Consider the following 19,730-nt stretch of genomic DNA (forward strand, 5'->3'; position numbering starts at 1 on the left):
AGCCTCTTTAACTCTTTAGAAAACGTAGTTTTTTTCAAATAATTTCTGCACGTTTTTGTACAGTTTATTACTTATTATTGCTTGACTAACTGTTAGCTGATCGTGTCAGGAGTTAAAGTTGGGGGCTGCCGCCCCCAAACCCCCGCTCTTGAACATTCTTATGTTAAGGCTTTTAATTCCTGAATACTCAAATCACGTCGTACAGGGTGCCTCCTAATCCCTGTACGTTTTAAGGTTCGAACTTGTGACTCAGCCTCTTTAACAGCCCCCAACTGTGCCTCCTAATCCCTGTACGTTTTAAGGGTCGACCTTGTAACTCAGCCTCTTTAACTCTTTAGAAAACGTAATTTTTTTCAAATAATTTAAAAAAGAAACTGAGTTTCTTTTCAAAGTATATAAAAAAGTTGCTCTGATGGTGAATCGAACCCGAGTTTTCCGTTTGAAAGTCTGAAGTCTCAGGCGCTGGACTATACAAACACAATAGTAATTGCTGTTTAGCAAATAGAAGGTATTTTCGACGCAAGCAAATTCCCAAAAATCTTGATATGTGGTTTTTGGAAAACAGGGAAGGAGTGATCAGATTGAGCTGAAATTTCGACGATAAGCTCCCAGGCCCCAGGAAAGCTTATCCTCTAAATTTCAGCCCGATCGAGACAACGTTAAAGGGGGGTTGTGGAGGGAAAAATTAACATGGGCTAATATAGGAAAACGAGGTTTTTCGTAAATGTAAATTCGGGGGATAATTTTTTCGGTCTGAAAATATCAAAAGGCCCTAACAGGTCGAATTCTGCTTTGAATGAGTCCTCATTCAACCGGATCCGGGGCCAACTGTGGCCTGTAGGCGTGGCTAACAAAAAAAAAAAGAGATGATGAGGAATTTTAAGGGGCTCTATTTGGTTTTTTGAAAACAGGGACGGAGTGATCGGATTGAGCTGAAATTTCGAGGATAAGCTCCCGGGCCCTAGGAAAGCTTAACCTCTAAATTTCAGCCCAATCGGACAACGTTAAAGGGGGCTGTGGTGGGAGGGTCCAAACTTCCGGCCCAGTTTACCCCATGAAGATAAAGTCGGAGGAGGATGAAATTTTGCAAGTTTCTTCGTTTGAGCTTGGGCTACAAAATGCAATTACCGCCGTCTCTCTGCGACCTCTAGGACCTGAAATCGCTTAACATTGTGGTGGGTCGCCTCTTTATAGAGGCACAAGTGTGCCTCCTTGATAAAAATCTCCAGCCTTTCCAATGCGAGATTTGCTTTTCTCACCAGGTCCTTCACAGATGAGGCAAACACAGTTAAAATGGTATCATCAACAAAGGAGATAAGACACACATCTTTCAAATAAAGACGCATGAGATCAACATAGATGAGGTAAAGCAGCGGACCTAGAAAAAGTTCGTATGTCTACCTCTTGGTAAAATAATTCTTTTATCTTTGGCTCAAAAGTAGAAAAAAGAGAATGAAGAATAAAGCTAATATTTACATTTTTTTTTATTAGTCTAACGAATTGGCTGGGTAACACTAGAAGGTAGTTGTTATTTTTTTTTTCTCTCTCTGGGAGTCTCTCTTACTCTTCGAGTACTGCTTGCGACTTAACTTCCAAATTTCTTCATGTTTAAAAGCAACGATTCTTCAGATATTTAATGACTTACATTAATTTGGTGTGTTTTTTCTTGAATCTGCCCTTCAATCCGTAGAAGAAAAACCATTTTTTGTGAATTTGCAGCAAATTTTTCCTCATTTTGAAGCTCTGCGCTTTTCAACTTTTCCGTTTCTGCAAACAGGATAGATTAATTGTAAGAAAATAAAAAAAAATTGAGATGAAGCTAAAGCGAGGATAGTTCCAAACAGAGAAAAAAAAGGGGGGGGAGGGTAAACATCCAGATAGATCAGAATTTATTTGCGCTTAAAGCCCATAGGCCATGGCAAAATATATGAAACAAAGAACAATTACACAGAATTACAAAAAAACTAACATAATCCTACAAAATGTAGGATTTCACTATCATCACTCTATCAACCATCGCGAGACAGAAAAATCGTGCCAAACTTCTGACAGCCATAAAACATTCATCTGTAAACACCCTGACTAACCACTGAAAATCAAATACTCCCTACCAAACACCTCAATTCTCCAATCAGCCAGTTTTTGAAATTCACACATCAAGTGATAGGCCATAAATAAGGACCAGTCTTTGACCTTTCCCTCCCGATAAACTTTCCTCTTTGGCCCAGTGAAAAACTATTAGCTCTTATCCCAATTAATAAATTTATTTTCTTTTTATTGTACCCACCTTAAGAGATAAAACTTCAACCCAAATCTACCTCGACCGACAATAAAGACCAGTGAATTCGAAAGCGAGCACATGCCTGTATTTCCTAGTCCCGTACAATCATTTGAACTAATCCACTTGCTTGGTCCTTCATATCCTAAGCCCTAAACGTCGATATATCAATCGAGATCTCCCCTTTACCTTCCTCAGGGCACAAAACAAGTAAAGCATACAAGAAAAATCACATGCATTATGGTCACAGCTACAGCCGCAACCAAAGCGGTATCCAGAAGGTGTTATCGGGTTTGACCCCTCCCCCTCCAGAAAATTAACCCTCCCTCAAACAACCTCAACTAGGTTTGTTATAGGATTTACTTGTAGGATTTATTTTCGTTGACGCTTGACACAAGTTATTAAATTATGTTCCTGTAGCTTAATTTACGTAAAGTTTTTTTTTGTCCTTTTCTTCTTTTGCTGTTCTTTTAACAAGGGGAAAAATTAATAATTTTTGGTTGTAGCAGCATCAGGCGTCCACCAGCAATAAACATGATTCCCCGGGATCCCACTTGGCCTGTCCATTTTAAAACAATTTTTTGCAATTTCACCACATAATAGTTGCCTGCAATGGCTGGGAACATTTTAGAAATCATTGAAGATACCCTTGGAAGTGTTTCCATCAGAATCTAGCATGCCCTGGGGGCATATAAGGTTTTATAGAAGGCGTTGTCGTAGAAACTTCAAAACAGGCTCATTTGATTGGAATTCGAAGGGCTAGTACTCTTTTTAATAGTCGAAAGTGATTGGAGGGCAACTAGCCCCCCTCCCCCACACCCATCGTTCTCCCAAACACATCCAATCAAAATTTTGAGATAGCCATTTTGTTCAGCGTAATTGATTTCCAGATAGAAAATATATTTTTGAGGAGGACACTCCCCCACAACCCTCAGGACAAGGGTTTTAAGTTATGCCCTGGGGGAATTTTTATAGAAGGCGTTGTCGTAGAAACTTCAAAAAAGGCTCCTTCGATTGGAAATTCAAAGGGCTAGTGCCCTTTGTAATAGTCGAAAGTGATTGGAGGGCAACTAGCCCTCCCACGCCCATCATTTCCCCAAACACATCCAATCAAAATTTTGAAATAGCCATTTTGTTCAGCGTAGTTGATTACCAGATAGAAAATATGTTTTTGAGGAGGACACTCCCCCAGAGCCGTCAGAGCAAGGGTTTTAAGCTATGCTCTGGGGGCATATACGGCTTTTAAAGAAGGCGTTGTCGTAGAAACTTCAAAAAAATCTCATTCGATTGGAAATTCAAAGGGCTAGTGCTCAGGGCAAGGATTATAAGTTATTTCCTGGGGGCATATAAGGTTTTTTATTGAAATCTTTGTCATAGAAACTTGAAAAAGGGCTCATTCAATTTGAAATTCAAAGGGCTAGTACCGATTTTAATAGTCGAAAGTGATTTGAGGGCAACTAACCCCCCTCTCACGCCCACCTTTTCCCCAAACATATCCAATCAAAATGTTGAGATAGCCATTTTGTTCAGCCTAGTCTAGTTGATTTCCAGATAGAAAATATGTTTTTGAGGAGGACACTCCCCACAACCCTCAGGACAAGGTTTTTAAGTTATGCCCTGAGGGCATATAAGGTTTTTTTATAGAAGGCGTTATCGTAGAAACTTCAAAAGGGGCTCATTCGATTGGAAATTTAAAGGGCTAGTGCCCTTTTTAATAGTCAAAAGTGATTGAAAGGCAACTAGCCTCCCCCCGCGCCCATCATTCCCCCAAACACATCCAATCAAAATTTTAAGATAGCCATTTTGTTCAGGGTAGTTGATTTTGAGATAGAAAATATGTTTTTGAGGAGCACGATCCCCCACAACCCTCAGGACAAAAGTTTTAAGTTATGCACTGGGAGCATATAAGGTTCTTATAGGAGGCGTTGTCGTAGAAACTTCAAAAAAGGCCCATTTGATTGGAAATTCAAAGGGCTATTGCCCTTTTAAATAGTCGAAAGTGATTGGAGGACAACTAGCCCCCTCCCACGCCCATCATTCCCCCAAACACATCCAATCAAAATTTTGAGATGGCAATTTTGTTTAGCGTAGTTGAATTCCAGATAGAAAATAAGTTTTTGAGGAGAACACTCCCCCACAACTCTCAGGGCAAGGGTTTTAAGTTATGGCCTAGGGGCATATAAGGTTTTTATAGAAGGCATTGTCGTAGAAACTTCAAAAAAAGCTCATTCAACTGGAAAATCAAAGGGCTAGTGCCCTTTTTAATAGTCGAAAGTGATTCGAGAGCAAACAGCCCTCCCCCCCCCCCACGCCCATCATTCCCCCAAACACATCCAATAAAAATTTTGAGATAGCCATTTTGTTCAGCGTAATTGATTTCCAGATAGAATATATGTTTTTGAGGAGGATACTCCCCCACAGCCCTCAGAGCAAGGGTTTTAAGTTATGGTGTTGTCGTAGAAGCTTCAAAAAAGGGTTCATTCGATTTGAAATTCAAAGGGCTAGTGCCCTTTTTAATTGTCGAAAGTGATTAGTGATATTTTTCGTTGTTGTTGTTGTTTAGACCAGGGCACTTCGTATCGAAGGAGTTGTCGTGGGAACTTCCAAAGGGGCTCATTCGATTGAAAATAGAAAGGGCTGATACCCTTTTTAATAGTCGAAAGTGATTGGAGGGCAACTAGCCCCCCCGCCACGCCCATCATTACCCAAACACATCCAATCAAAATTTTGAGATAGCCATTTTGTTCGGCGTAGTTGATTTCCAGATACAAAATATGTTTTTGAGGAGGATACTCCCCCACAACCCTCAGAGCAAGGGTTTTAAGTCATGCCCTTGGGGCATATAAGGTTTTTATAGAAGGTGTTGTCGTAGAAGCTTCAAAAAAGGGTTCATTCGATTTGAAATTCAAAGGGCTAGTGCCCTTTTTAATAGTCGAAAGTGATTAGTGGTATTTTTTGTTGTTCTTGCTGTTTAGACCAGGGCACTTCGTATCGCAGGAGTTGTCGTGGGAACTTCGAAAGGGGCTCATTCGATTGAAAATAGAAAGGGCTGATGCCCTTTTTAATAGTCAAAAGTGATTGGAGGGCAACTAATCCCCCTTCCACTCCCACCCTCCCATTTGCCCATTATGTCTAAAAAATAAATGTTGCCTTAAGATTAAATCAAAATTCACTGTGATAATGCTAATTCCAAATAAAGCATCTCAGCAGTATCCCAAGAACGACTGAGGTTAATATGTTCAAACTTTCGGGGCTACTTCTGCTCTTGAAATTTAACCAAATCAAAATAGCGTAAGTGTATCCAAGCTATCAAAGAAAGTAAACAGATTTTTTTGTCAATGGTATCAAATTTTCCATTTCAGGTCAACTAGAGGAGGTATGAAACTAAATTAAACAGGACTATTTGTGTCCAGATTTTTAAAAGGGTATATGTTGTTAAAAATTGATGAAAAAGTTTCTCCAGCTTACAAAAAGCAGGCCAAACTATGAAGACTTAAAAAACGAAAAGATTTAAAGTATTATTTTATTTTTCCCTGAAAAGACCATTTCAATATAAAACGAACAGAAATTAATTAAAAAAACTTTTCCCACAAAATAAGTTTTTAAAAGAAAAGTAAAGAACTCCATTAAACAAAAAATGAACAAAAATAAAATCAAATAATCTACCATGCGTGAAACTACCGCAAATCAGCATCGATAAATAAACTAAACCCAAAACGAATAGAAATTACAATAAATAACAGAGTCAAACTCAAAAACGAGCAGAAATTAACATAAGTTGGGCACAAAACCCCTATGCCTTCCCAAGGCCAGAACAAAATTTATACTTTACTGAAAAAATACAAATGAATGTGCATTGTCAGTTTAATATACTTATACTGATATTTAGTAATCAAAATGTTAATATTAATTGATTTATTATAGTTATAAAAGTAAAAACATATAAAAGCCCCCTAGTCAATACCTCGCTCTTTACGCTAAATTCCAAATTTTGTTCCGTTTCTTTAAGAATGACCCCTTAATCACAAAAGCCGTTAATTAGAATAAATAGCTCTGATGAAAGTACAAGAAAAATTAGCGTAAAGAGCGAGGAAATGACTAGGGGGCGAACCCAATCAAATATGAAATAACTTCTGTTAGTTTTAAGTTTTAATATTGCTCCTTACTTTCAGTTGAAAAAATTGTTTGTTTTTCTTATTTAATTTCTGACCTTTTTTTTAAATAATGCTGGGAAATTCGGCGTCCCCTTCATAGCAATTTTCCTTCCCCCATAAAAACCTCCTCCATAGAAAGATCCTCCAACATAACCTAAAGGGTAATATGGTATTCAAAACAAACAAGAATAAAAAAGAAGTTTATTCAAATGAAAGTAAAGAATGACATTAGGACATAAAACAAAACAAAAAAAAAATAATTTTTTCAGAAAGTTCCTTGAGATAAGTGGGATCGAACCTGACGACCTTTGGTTAGGAAACGCAGCTCTCTCCAACACGTTATCACAAGGTGTTAGGTTCAATAATTCTTCTAGGAAGTAACTCATTTACTATAATCAGTAGAATTTCAATGACTAGAATTTTAATAGGCCTAGTAAAATTTTCTAAATATGGAAAATCGATTCTCTATTTTCAATAGGTTCTGAAAAAATATAAATGTTTTTACTTTTATAACTTTAATAAATCAAATAACATTAACATTTTGGCTACTAAATATCAGTATGTGTATATTAAACTGACAATGCACATTCATTTGTATTTTGTTCAGTGAAGTGCAAATTATGTTCTGGCCTTGGGAAGGCACAGGGGTTTTGAGCCCAAATTATGTTAGTTTCTGCTCGTTTTGAGTTTGACTCGGTTATTTATTGTAATTTCTGTTCGTTTTGGGTTTCATTTATTTATCGGTGCTGATTTATGGCAGTTTCAACGCTTGGTAGATTATTTTATTTTTGCTCATATTTTGTTTAATGGAGCTCTTTCCTTTTCTTTGAAAAACTTATTTTGTAGGAAAAGTTTTTTTAATTAATTAAGTAAAGGATACGAGCCCTTGATTAGATTGTAGCGTCAAAATTTAAAACGTCAACAAAAATAAGAAAATGGTCCTTCTGATGTATCATCTTTTCCAGTGAACTTTTTCGAAGGTGTTAGATAGAATTTCTTCCGAAAGTTTAAGTACTTTTAAAAAGGTTCTGATTCCAATTAAATGGCCATTGTGCTTCTGGAATCGTTCTTAAAGTATTGGGCCAGAACTTCATACTTTAGCGTAAATAGAGGGGTATAGAGGAGGGGGCAGCCCCCTCACATACAGAATAATTTCTGCTCGTTTAAAGTTCTAATTTTGTTCATTACTTTCAGTAGTTAAATCTTGTTTTTAAATTTAATTTCTGATCGTTTTTCAAATAATCTTAGGGAATCCTCTTTCCTTTCCATTGAAAATCCCACCTCCACGAAAATTTTTATCCATAGACAGTGCCTCCCATGTAATATCCTTCCTCTGGGAAATTACCTCAGGAAAATTCCATCCTCGCTGGGAATTCCCTCTAGAAAATTTCTTGCGGACAAAATTTCTTTTCTGCCTGAAAAATACTCCTTAACACAATCTTATTTGAAAGAAAGGCCTGTTTTTTATTTAGTTTTGATTATTTTTCCGGTCATGGCGTAATCCCACATGTTTTGAATATTTTTCCCAAAACCCCCCTCCCAATCGACAGTTTTTTTCCCGCGTAAAAATTTTCCCATGGAGAATCTCCTGGTGATAATTCCCCATGGAGAATTTACCCGGGGTTTTTGTTATATGATCTTTGGTCTATTTTGAACAAAATGATTACCTCAAAAATTCAATCGGATACATTTGGGGAAAAAAGGGTGTGGGGGGCTATTTACCATCCGATCACTCTTCACTCTTAAAAAGGGAACTAGAACTTTGGATTTTTAATCATTTGTGGGCCTTACAAAGATTATACGACCACCTCTTCCATAAGAACCTTATATGCCCGGGGGCATAAATTACAGCCCTTCCCACGGGCTCTGGAGGTTATGTCAACCCCAAAGTTTCCATTACCTGATCGTTGGACGATTTCGAACAAAATTGGCTATCTGAAAGTTTGGATCGGATACATTTGGGGAAAATAAGGTGTGGGGGGTAGATGCCCTCCGATCGTTTTTGAATCTTAAATAGGGAACCAGAAATTTCAATTTCCAATCAAATGCGACCCCTCTGAAGTTTATATGACCACCTCTTACATAAAAACCTTATACGCCCCCGGGGCTTAAATTATAATACTTATCCCTGGGTCCCTGAGGAACAAAACGGCTACCTCAAAATTTTGATCGGATGCATTTGGGGGAAAAGGGCTTTAAGGGGGTGGGCTAGTTGCCCACCGATCCCTCTTGACTTTTAAAAAGGGCACTATAAATTTCTATTCCCAATCGGATGGCCCCCCTCTGAAGTTTACACGATCATCCCTTCCATTAGAACCACATATGCCATCAGGGAACAACTTACAACACTTACCCCCGGGCCCTGTTGGGTTGTGTCGATCCCAAAGCTTTTGTTATCTAATCTTTGAAATCTTTTAAACAAAATGGGTATCCCAAAATTTTTATCAGATACATTTGAGGAAAAGGGGGGGGGGGTAGTTGCCATCTGATCACTTTTGTCTCTGAAAAAAGGCACCCGAACTTCCGATTTCCAGTTGAATGAGCCCCCTCGGAAGTTTACATGATCATCCCTACCATAAAAACCAAATATGTCCCCAGGGCACAACTTACAACACTTGATCTCGGGCCCTGGGGGGTTGTGTCGACCCCGGAGCTTTTTATCCGACCTTTGAACTATTTTTAACAAAATAGCTATCTCAAAATTTTTATACGATGCATTTGAGGAAAAAAGGGCGTGGCGGGAGGGCTAGTTGCCCTCCAATCCTTTTTGACTCTGATAAAGGGCACTAGAACTTCCAATTTCCAATCGAATGAGCCTACTCCGAAGTTTATACAACCACCCCTTCCATGGGAAGTGCCTCTTGAAAAAAATAATAAATAATAATAAGGCACTGAAGCCTTATGGCCTTTACTATAGGCAACGCTACAGCGTTGCCTTTGATTTATTATTTTTCCCAAGAGGCACTTCATATAGAAGGGGCGGTCGTAAAAACTTCGGAGGGGGATCATACTATTGGAAATTGGAAGTTTTGGTGTCCTTTTCAAGAGTCAAAAGTGATCAGACAGCAATTAGCACCCCCGCGCACTCTTTTCCCCAAATGCATCCGACCAAAATTTTTTGACAGCCATTTTGCTGAAAATAGTCCAAAAGTCAAATAACCATGCCTCCAGGTTTGACAAAACCCCCTACAGCTCCCGGGGCAAGGGCTGTAAGCTATGCAAGCTGCCTATTGTTAACCTATACGGTTTTATGGAAGAGGTGGTCGTCTAAACTTCGGAGGAAGCTCATTAAATTTGAAATCGAAAGTTCTAGTTCCCCTTTCAAGAGTCAAAAGTAATCGGAAGACAACCAGCCCCCACGCCCTTTTAGCCCAAACAGTTATTTTGAGATTATTATTTATAAATACTTTAAATATTTGAGACATCCATTTTGTCCAAAATAGTCTGAAGTTCAAATAACAATGGTCCCGAGTTGGATACCCCCCCCCCCAGCTCCCGGACAATGGCTGTAAGTTATGCAAGCTGCTTATTGATAACATATAAGGTTTTTATGGAAGGGATGATGGTATTAACTTCAGAGAGGGGTCATTCTATTGGAAATCAGAAGTTCTAGCAGCTTTTTTAAGATTCAAAAGTGATCGAAGGGCCTCCAGCCCCTCCTTCGCGCTCTTTTTCCTCAAATACATCCAACCAAATTTCGAGATAGCCATTTTGATGAAAATAGTCCATACGCCAATTTGCTATGCTTTCAGAGTTAAAATCTATTTTCATGAAATTTTGAGGGGATATTGAACAAGATCAAAATACACAATGTGCTTCCTTGTGGTCAATACGGAGTATCAGCAATATCTCAGCAACAGCTGAGGGTATTAAGCTGAAACTTTCAGGGCATGTTGAGGGGGATGTTGAAAAGTGACTGAAGAACAAACAGCCCCCTCCATTTTGCTTTTTAGATACCCCTCAACAACATTGATCGAAATTTCGAAAAAAAAATGTTCAAAATAGTCAAAAGGTCCAATAGCTGTGCCTGCACGGGTGCCATGCCCCCACAGCCCCTGAGACAAGGGTTATAAACTATATAATTTGTCCATTGCTTACATACAAGAGTTATCACTGGGAAAGGTGAGAATGTTTGATCTTGAATGTGTTCAAAAAGGTCACGGATATTAAGATGAAACTTCAAGGGATGTTGAGAAGGATTTTGAGCTTTAGGTGAAAAGACCCTATGTGCATCCAGGTTATCAAAAGGGCGCATACACAAAATTACAAGAACGGCTAGAGTACTACGTTTGAACTTTCAGGAAATTTTAAGAGGGATGTTGATCTCAATTAAAAAAATTATGTGCATTTAGTTTTCTAGAATAACACCTTTTCCACCCCATGCTTAGCAAAAGCTCACGGAAAAAAAAATACGTGACAAATAAAAAAATTTAAAAGCCAGAAATAAAGAGAGGAGTGATTTTTTGTTCTCTAATTCTCTTCTTATTAATCTTTCTTCTTAATCTCTTCTTATCTTATGTTCGTCTTATTCTTTGTTATCTTTGGTTTATTCTTATTATCTTATGTTCTTCTTATTCTCTAATTCTATTTTCATTTATTTGTAATCTTTTGAACATTCTCCCAAGATAATTCTTTCGGGTATATTATCTACAAATTACTGTTGAATCAAATCTTAGTTGCATAACCGTTCCAAACCTTGATTTCAAATTAAAGTTTATACAATAATTATATTGAATACAATCAGAGACAACGGTCAGATCGTCAGATCATCCTAAGATACTTAAGAATTTAAATTAGAATCTGATATTTTAATTCTTAAGCCTAAAACTTAAAAACTACAGAAATATTCATTTTATTAAGCAATAATAAAACTTTGGCAGTCAAAAACGAACAAAAATTAATTTAAAAAACCTTCTGAAATAGAAGTTTCTAAAAAAAAGTTCCAAACCACATTAAAACTTTATACGAACAGAAATAAAGTTCTATAATAACTCAAACTTTAAATGACCAGAAATTACTGTCAAAGAATAATTGAAACCTGAAACGAACAGAAATTAAATAAACACATCAAACATAAAGGTGACAGTTACTGATAAAGATGACAAAAGAAATCTTAAACCAGTAAAAATTAAAATATATCCCCCCCCCTTGCCGCCCAGACGACGCCACTGTCCCTAACCATAAACCCATAAACTTTCTAAAGTATATTGTATCATTCGTACTTTACTGAAAACAAAATATATTCTAGAAATAATTTTTACAGCTTTAAGGCTGAAAAATAGAAACTTACTGTTAAATAGAATCTTGAATTGCTAACAATTCCAGGAAGTAACATCATCATATATTATACATTCAGTTGATTTTTATTAGTTCTTTCCAGTCATCTTGATCATTACTTTTTTTTTTTTTTTTTTTTTTTTTTTTTTTTTTTTTTTTGTCACTGTTAAAGTTCACATGAGGATACATATAACTAAAAAAGCAGCTTAAATAGCTTATGTTAAGCTAAATGATTTTGATCAAGCGTAACGAAATTACTACATTAAATTCGTAGTACATAAAGTGCAGCAAATCTAACTTACTTTTAAACTCTGAAATATTACGAATTTGAAACTTACCAGTTTTAACAATATTAAATTTTTCAGAATGTTTTTGTATCTTAATTCTGGTGTTTTACATCTTTTATTTATATATTTTCAGATTTTTTATAACCTATAATATCCTCATGGCTGCGAATTTATTCTGCATAAATTTTCTTATTTCTAGCTTGATAATTTCAGTTTATTTTTGAGCGTGAGCAAAAAATGGGAACACTCACTATTATTTTTAGGTTTGTATAACATATTTTTCATTTATAGACTAATTGTACGCAATTTATATCTGTAGAAGAAATTTTATATCAGGAATTTAATTCCGACTGAGTAACATTATGAATGTGGAAAAAACTTAAAAACAAGTAACCACATAGGTGTAATTGGAGTTGCGTTAACCAACAAAACTTAGTTAACTAACAAGTCTACTTTTTCTGATTTTAGCGAAAGTTTGGCAAAAAAAATCGAAATTGCTATAACGTAGGCCGTACAAGAACGTAGAAATAAAGCTCTGAGTGCTTCTGAGTGAGTGATTTTAATAAATAGCTGCATCATTCAATCTGGGAAACCTTAAACGAACCATTATTTTGCAAGAGCCAAGTCTTTCACCACAAAGGCAAGCATGAGCTATCAAGTTCAAATTTTTTGCTAGAAATTCTTTGTAGATATCTAAGAATGAAAAATTCTTAGTAGAAGTTTCGTACTCAACTTTTTAGTTAACTAAAAATCCGTTCGTCAAAAAAACACGTTCAAATTTACCTAAAAATTAAAAAAAAAACCGGCAAAATCTACTTATTAGTTAACTAATAAAGTAAACTGAAATGGCTTTGTTGACTCTTTTGGGGAAGGCCAGAGCCCTTTTCACAGGAAAAAGGCCCATTAAAAATGGTATTTTCGGCCACTTTTTAAAGTTTTCAGGGGGGGGGGTTCTTTCCGATAAATCTTAGGTGGAATCCCAGCTTTATCCCCTGTATTTTAGATACGTCAGTTTGAGTTGAGGTTTAGCAGAAAATTGGTTTTCTGGTTCTGCTTTTGCGCTAGTCTATCAATTCTTAATACCTTCGATCTCTTCTTCGGTAAGTCTATCCAGCTCAGAATATGCTTCATCAAGTTTTCTGTCAATCCTCTTTTTCCATTCCTGTAATTTATCAAACTCAGAAGAAAAGCCGCAACTAATCGATGTCATGCTTTCTGTTGTCTTGTTCTCTAAAGGTACCGCAAACTCACTTTTTCCTGGCTTGTCATAAGGCATCGTAAATTGAAACTTGTTTTTTTCTACAGGCTCAACCTTTATTGCCTGAATATCTGGAGAGTCGCTGGTCTCAACGTGGCCATCAGTGATTGGCAGAACTTGTGATGTCTCACTGCGAGAATTTGTACCTTTATTCATATACTCCTTGAGTTCGGAGAGAGATTTTGGAAGCATTTCTAATTGCTGTAACAAATAAAACTTGAACACGTCTCTTTGATTCTGGAAAAAAGTCAAATGTTATTTTTTGAGAAATCATACGAGAATTCTAAAGCAATTCAGTAATCTTAAGAACAGCAATGATTCCTCAAAGTGTTAAATCAAAAGCTCATTTTGTCATATTTTATGTTATTGAATATTATTTATCCAAGTATTTTAGTCCATTTCTTGACGCGATCGAGATCGTGATTAGTCAAGCTGTTGTGTTTTGTTTGCGACATATAAAAGAGTTTTGTGACGCTGTTATGAACATTATTAAGGACGGAAGTGAGGTAAGATCATAGTCAAACACAGGGGCATACTAAGAAAAGCTTTTTTTAGGTAGGTGGGGTAGAAAAATATTATTCTTGGGGGGACTTTATCTAAAGGTTTCGAGTACCATTAGGGATCAACATTTTTTACAATATTTACAAAATTACAGAGTTTACAAAAGTAAAATTACAAAAAAATTTACAAATAAAACACAGGACCTTTTTATTTTTAAAACCAATGTACAATTCAAACATTTTTTAGGGGGAGCAGGGAGGGAGTAAAACTATAAAAATCTCCTTCCATGGTATGGTTCATTTAAACCACAGTTCATATAATTATCCAGTAAGCTTATCGCAGATCATTTCTGGTCTTCGTTCTCGGTGCGAACAAAAAGCTCCTCCCACTTATTTCTGCATTAGCGGGAATGCGGGTTAGTCTATTTCCGATTGTTTCCAACATAGTGCATTATTCGTAATAGCGGGTTTCCACTTGTTTCCGATTAGATCACAGTCTGACTTGTCTACCCGTGAAAAGATCTGATTTCGCTTATGTTTATATCTGCAAAAACGTTCTTTGGAGCACTCGCACCCCGGTCCGGGTTTTTATAATTTTTTTTTTTTATAGAGAATGATCATACTGGATAATTATATGAACTGTGATTTAAACAAGCTTATGCGCCGAAACCTGTTGACATACGATTCAAAAGTCATGATTTGCACAATTTTTCCTATAATTTTGTGTATCTTCAAATGGTTTGCTGGTACTTGTACATTAAACGCACTCTTTTATATACTGCTAAAGGAAGTCAAGTTTAGTTAATGCGAATGAAATAAAATAAAATAGGATGAATATATAATAGTTTAGAAACCAATTTGGGCACATTGGGGGGGGGGGGGTAAAACAAACCAAATATTAAATACGTAACCTAACCTAACCTAGGTCTCTCCCCCCTACACCCCAAAAAACAATAGTTTAAATATCGTAAACGCAATGAAAACTGCTCTTTGCAATCCAATTCTTAATAGCGGTGTCTTGAAATAACCAGTCTGGCGGGTATCTGTAGCATCTCCAGTTCGACATTCCATATACAGTATATATAAAAGAGTACGTTTAATGTACTTGTACCGGTTTGCTTATTAATCAGTTTTTTTTTTATTATTTCCTCTTCTATCCCCCTTAAAAAAAGACTCTTCTACACAGATTTTCCAGGCACATATGCAAGGAGGATAGAGGGGTAAATTTATTAAAACAGAACTAAAATGGGCTAGTTGCAAAAAACATCATTAAAAATAAAAAAAAATACAGAAAATTAAAAATTAAGAAAATAACACTTTTCGTAAGAATACAACCCATTTCTAGCCAGGCTAACCAAATGTCACAGATGGTTTTAGCACTTTTATTTTGAAATGGTCCATATAAAATATTAGACATTTTAAAGCATCAAAATCCTTTGGCTAAAATAAAGACATGTGTTATACACATAGTGGTATGGAGATCAGTAAGATGAATTTCACTCTTTTCTACAAATGCTACAACTATTACTACTAACAACTCACTACAGCGCTAAGTCATCTGAGGCCAACAAAGCTGGGAACACTCCTCCTATCCCTATCTTTTTCAAGGCGGTTGCAGTTTACCCTCCAGAAAATGCCCCCGTGGAAAATAACCCCCTCCCAGAGGAAAATACACCCTTCCTCAGAAAATACGCGGGGAGTTTTCTGCAGGGGGGTTGTCTGGGGGAATTTTCAGTGGGGAGAAAATGTTTTGAAATAATTTTCCTTTCAGTGGGGATGTATTTTCCACGGAGGGAGGGTTATTTCCTGAGAGGTATTTTCCGCGGGGGGGGGGGGGGATCTTTCGCAGGGAGGGTATTTCAGGGGTATTTTCCAAGGGGGTGGGGGTATTTTCTGGGGGGGGGGGGTAAACGCCTAGATCCCCTTTTCAAAGCTTTGCTCTTTAGACCCTTATATGAAGTTCCACTACCCACCTTATTTGGAAACGTCCTAAGTTCGTTTCGCCCTTGAAGGATATCCAAAAACCAGAATTTTTTGCAATCTGTCATCCTTCATCCGTTAAACCTCGCCTTGCCATCGTAGTTTTTCTTTTAGTATAATCTTTGAAAGTGAGACGGAACCACTTTTTCCGTAAGGCATCTTGTTTAATCTGCAGTCAGTTAAATGAACATATAAAGTCAGTCAATTGAGCACATAAGGTCAGTCAAATGAGCACACAAAATCGGTTAAATGAGCACATATCCTTGACAATCAATCTTGAAAACATTTATTAAGTCGGTCGAACTCCTTCGAGCCACCCATGTTTCAGAGCCATAAATGGCCACTGCCATTGCCGTAGATTCCAATGCTCTGATCTATGATTGAAGACTAAAGCTGCTCTTGCAAACCTTTTTCAACTGCAAAACAAACACCCAGTGCTTTGGCCACTCTTCTCCTTGCATTCTACTCTCTTATTCTACTTCGCTACATTTACCATCTTTACAAACAATGCAAGCCCAAGACTGCCTGTATCATCTACAGAGGGTCCAGGAGGAACGAGCTTGATACCATTTGATACTATTTGCTGTGTTTGATACCATTTTTTTTCCCGTCGTCTTTGCCATTTTCCTTAGGACAAAGTCCATCAAAACATTCCATGTAAACGAAGATATGACACAACCCTGCTACCACTCAAACTTTTCTATAAGCTAAGCTTGTTTATGATTTACAAGACATATTACTAAAAGGGTCTAATGATTCAGCACTTCTGAATTACTAATCTAAGGCTGAAAGCTCAGTTGGCATATCCTATTATCTCCTTACCTCCTGAGAGGCCGAAAATACGGAAGAACTGCAAAACTTTGTAACAATCCCAAAAAATATTCCTCTTTGGTAAAAAAGAAACTTTCAACATCCTTAACAGATAGAGCCCCCTCCCCCACCCATAAAATGTATATTTGTCAAAATGAGAAATTTTCGACCGAAAGGCTTACTTGCTTAGTACTTCTTGCCAGATTTAGTTCCAATTTAAGTTTTGCCACAGCCCAGACAGTATCTGTTTTTGCAGAATCACAGATTTGGACTCCAAGTGGGGATATTGTAGTCTGTGATCTGATAACATCGCAAATTTTAGAATCCAAAAAGAAAATATTGTGACTCGAGTAGGTCATGTGCCCACCTATTGGCAGAGGGATGTAGAGGGGCATGGTGGAATACAATCTCTTATAAAAACAATCTGATTACAACTTTAGGAAAAATAGATTAAAATTGATGGTAACACAACAATTGGGGGATAATGGTGTAACTTTTTTTAGGCGTTGGATTCCTTAAAATCATGCAGCCTTGGCATGAATCCAGCGTCAAAAAGCGTGACACACTCACCCTTTTTAAATATCTATTTAATACACAATTTGATTTTGGAAGTAATCGTCGCACCAATAGTATCAAAAGTATAACCAGCAAGCTCAAAAACCCTTAAATCTTATATCTTTAAATCTTATATCTGGTAACATCGCAAATTTTAGAATCCAAAAAGAAAATTTTGTGACTCGAGTAGGTCATGTGCCCATCTATTGGTAGAGGGATGTAGAGAGCATGGTGGAATACAATCTCTTATAAAAACAATCTGATTACAACTTTAAAAAAAATAGATTAAAATTGATGGGAACACAACAATTGGGGGATAATGGTGTAACTTTTTTTAGGCGTTGGATTCCTTAAAATCATGCAGCCTTGGCATGAATCCAGCGTCAAAAAGCGTGACACACTCACTCTTTTTAAATATCTATTTAATACACAATTTGATTTTGGAAGTAATCGTCGCACCAATAGTATCAAAAGTATAACCAGCAAGCTCAAAAACCCTTAAATCTTATATCTTTAAACGCGCAACTGTGTATGTAATTACGAATAAAACTTTTTGTTGGAAACGGCTCCATGTTGTGTTTTTTAATTGGCAACCTTGGATTTTCTGGCCTGAAAAGAAAACGATCTAGATAGGTTACGAGTTTGAGAAAATTCTTTAGAAAATTCAGTTTTTGAAGAAAAATCTTGCGAGTGACGTCATATATTTAAAGAGCCTAAATTACGTCATTTCCTGCCAGCGGTGGTTGTATCGTTTTTAGTATCTATGACGTATCAAAATTACCCAAGATGACAAACTGCACTGAACAGATAAAGAAAAACACATGGAACTATAGAGATCAAAGAATCTCATTGAATTGCAAACAAAAATGTTGCACAAGGAAATTTGCGGCTAGAAGGCAAAGCAAAATTACAGTAACATGAAGGAACGTGTTAGTTAAGCGTGTTTGAGTCTTTGATTTATAAAGAAGAAGGAACTAATATTAAGCAGGAAGGAGGCAATAAATTCACGAAAAAATTTCTTATGACTTGACCTCTATGACTTGAAACTAGAGAACAAAACAATGATTATATAATTTTAGTATCTAAGGTGCATGCAAAATCACACAAGATGACCAGGACAGCTGAAGAAAAAGTCATGGGACAAGAAAAAGCAAAATTTACGTTATATTTCAAACGAAAATGTTGCAAAACGAAATTTGGGGTTCGTTGCAAACGAAAATGTGACTTGAAACTAAAGAATAACAGGATAATTATGCTGTTGCGGAATTTAGATATTTCAGAAAATTACAATTGAACCAGGAACGTGTTATTTTAGCGCCTTCAAAAGATAAGTAGGAAGGAGGAATTGAGTTCGTGACAGAATCTCTCAATCCAACTGAAAGTTCTGACTTGCCACCCTATGACTTGAAACTAAAGAATAAAACGGTGATTACGCCAATACGTATTTAAGATATTTCAGAGAGCAAAGGCATTGGAACATTCCAAAATCAGTGGTAATGATGCACGAAAATGAAGCGTAAACAAGATGTGCGGCTAGAAGACACATGACAACCGTCATCACAACGAATACATCGAATACTAAATGAAACCTTCGGTTAGAAGAGAAGCAATAGTGAGAATCACAATGACTCGGAGAATAAAACAAATTCATAAAATGGAAGATTCTTTAATGCATTCACAGGAAGCAGGAATTAAATTATCACCAGAATTTCTTAGATTATCAAGGATTATTCGTAAAATATATTCTAATTCTGTTTTGAATTTGGACTTCTATATTGCTATATTATCTTTAATGTATTTTAATCTTTAATATTATCTTTAATATATTATCTTTAATGCTCCTAAATCCACAATTTGGATTTAGGATTAAAGTAGTGTAATTTACTTAATTAAACCAGGTTTACGTTAATTAAACTTGCTCCTAACGCAAGTTTATCAGATCAACCTGTTTTGCGCCCCCCTAAAGATTTTTATCGGATCAACCTATTTTGCGCCCCCCTAAAGAAAATCCTGGATCCGTCCCTGATTTAGGAACTAGCCCAAAACTCCCTAAATCCAAATTGTGGGTAATCTCAAATACAATTTTGTGCTATCATAGCGTCTTTTGATCTCTTTATTATGATATTAATGAGTTTTTATGATTGGCCTTGAGTCACATGGGTTTATTCCTTTAATAATTCTTTCAAGTTCTACTTATTTCAACGAGGCATGAGGTTATGTGTTTATAAGTTTGGGAGCCAGGAGAGTTGGGAGGGGTATAGGCCCAAGAGTCTCACTTTGGACCCTTCAAAGATAAAAATGAAAAATCTTTGCAGGACTCTGGTTTCAACAATATGTTGCTTGTACGCCTTTCAATTAGGATGTAATGTGAAATGCAGCTGTATATGGCTTATTCCCCCTCATTTAGGACCACACAAATCATTCGGTTTCAGGAATGAAATTGTTGCACCTTTTGACTATTTAGACTAAAATGGCTTCCCAAAACTTTCAATCTGATGTTTTGTAACGCTACAGGGGAGTCTTGGGGCAGATGGGGCGTTGAGAGGGCGTCATGTTACATGTTAAGTGGTTTAGTGTAAAAACACAATAATTTTTCATTTGCTGTGAGATAATCCCTCTCCCAATTTCTGC

At 36.6% G+C, this 19,730-nt stretch overlaps 2 protein-coding genes across 2 annotated transcripts in view; one reads left to right on the forward strand and one right to left on the reverse strand.

Annotated features, from left to right (window-relative positions):
* Positions 1-19,730, reverse strand: part of LOC148939512 (uncharacterized) — a 51,093-nt gene that overhangs the window by 24,356 nt on the left and 7,007 nt on the right. Inside the window, exons 2-3 of the mRNA XM_089107263.1 lie at positions 13,080-13,491; positions 1,646-1,767 (exon numbers count right to left, since the gene is read on the reverse strand). Coding sequence (XP_088963389.1) covers positions 1,646-1,767; positions 13,080-13,446 — 489 coding nt within the window. The 5' untranslated portion in view covers positions 13,447-13,491. The remainder of the gene's footprint in view (positions 1-1,645; positions 1,768-13,079; positions 13,492-19,730) is intronic.
* LOC148939513 (uncharacterized) overlaps positions 13,569-19,730 on the forward strand; it is a 37,311-nt gene continuing 31,149 nt past the window's right edge. Inside the window, exon 1 of the mRNA XM_089107260.1 lies at positions 13,569-13,760. Coding sequence (XP_088963386.1) covers positions 13,569-13,760 — 192 coding nt within the window. The remainder of the gene's footprint in view (positions 13,761-19,730) is intronic.

The sequence above is a fragment of the Artemia sp. Qi Xiang Cuo genome, chromosome 21 (genome assembly GCF_049724085.1).
Source record: "Artemia sp. Qi Xiang Cuo chromosome 21, ASM4972408v1, whole genome shotgun sequence".
NCBI classification, from domain to species: domain Eukaryota; kingdom Metazoa; phylum Arthropoda; class Branchiopoda; order Anostraca; family Artemiidae; genus Artemia; species Artemia sp. Qi Xiang Cuo.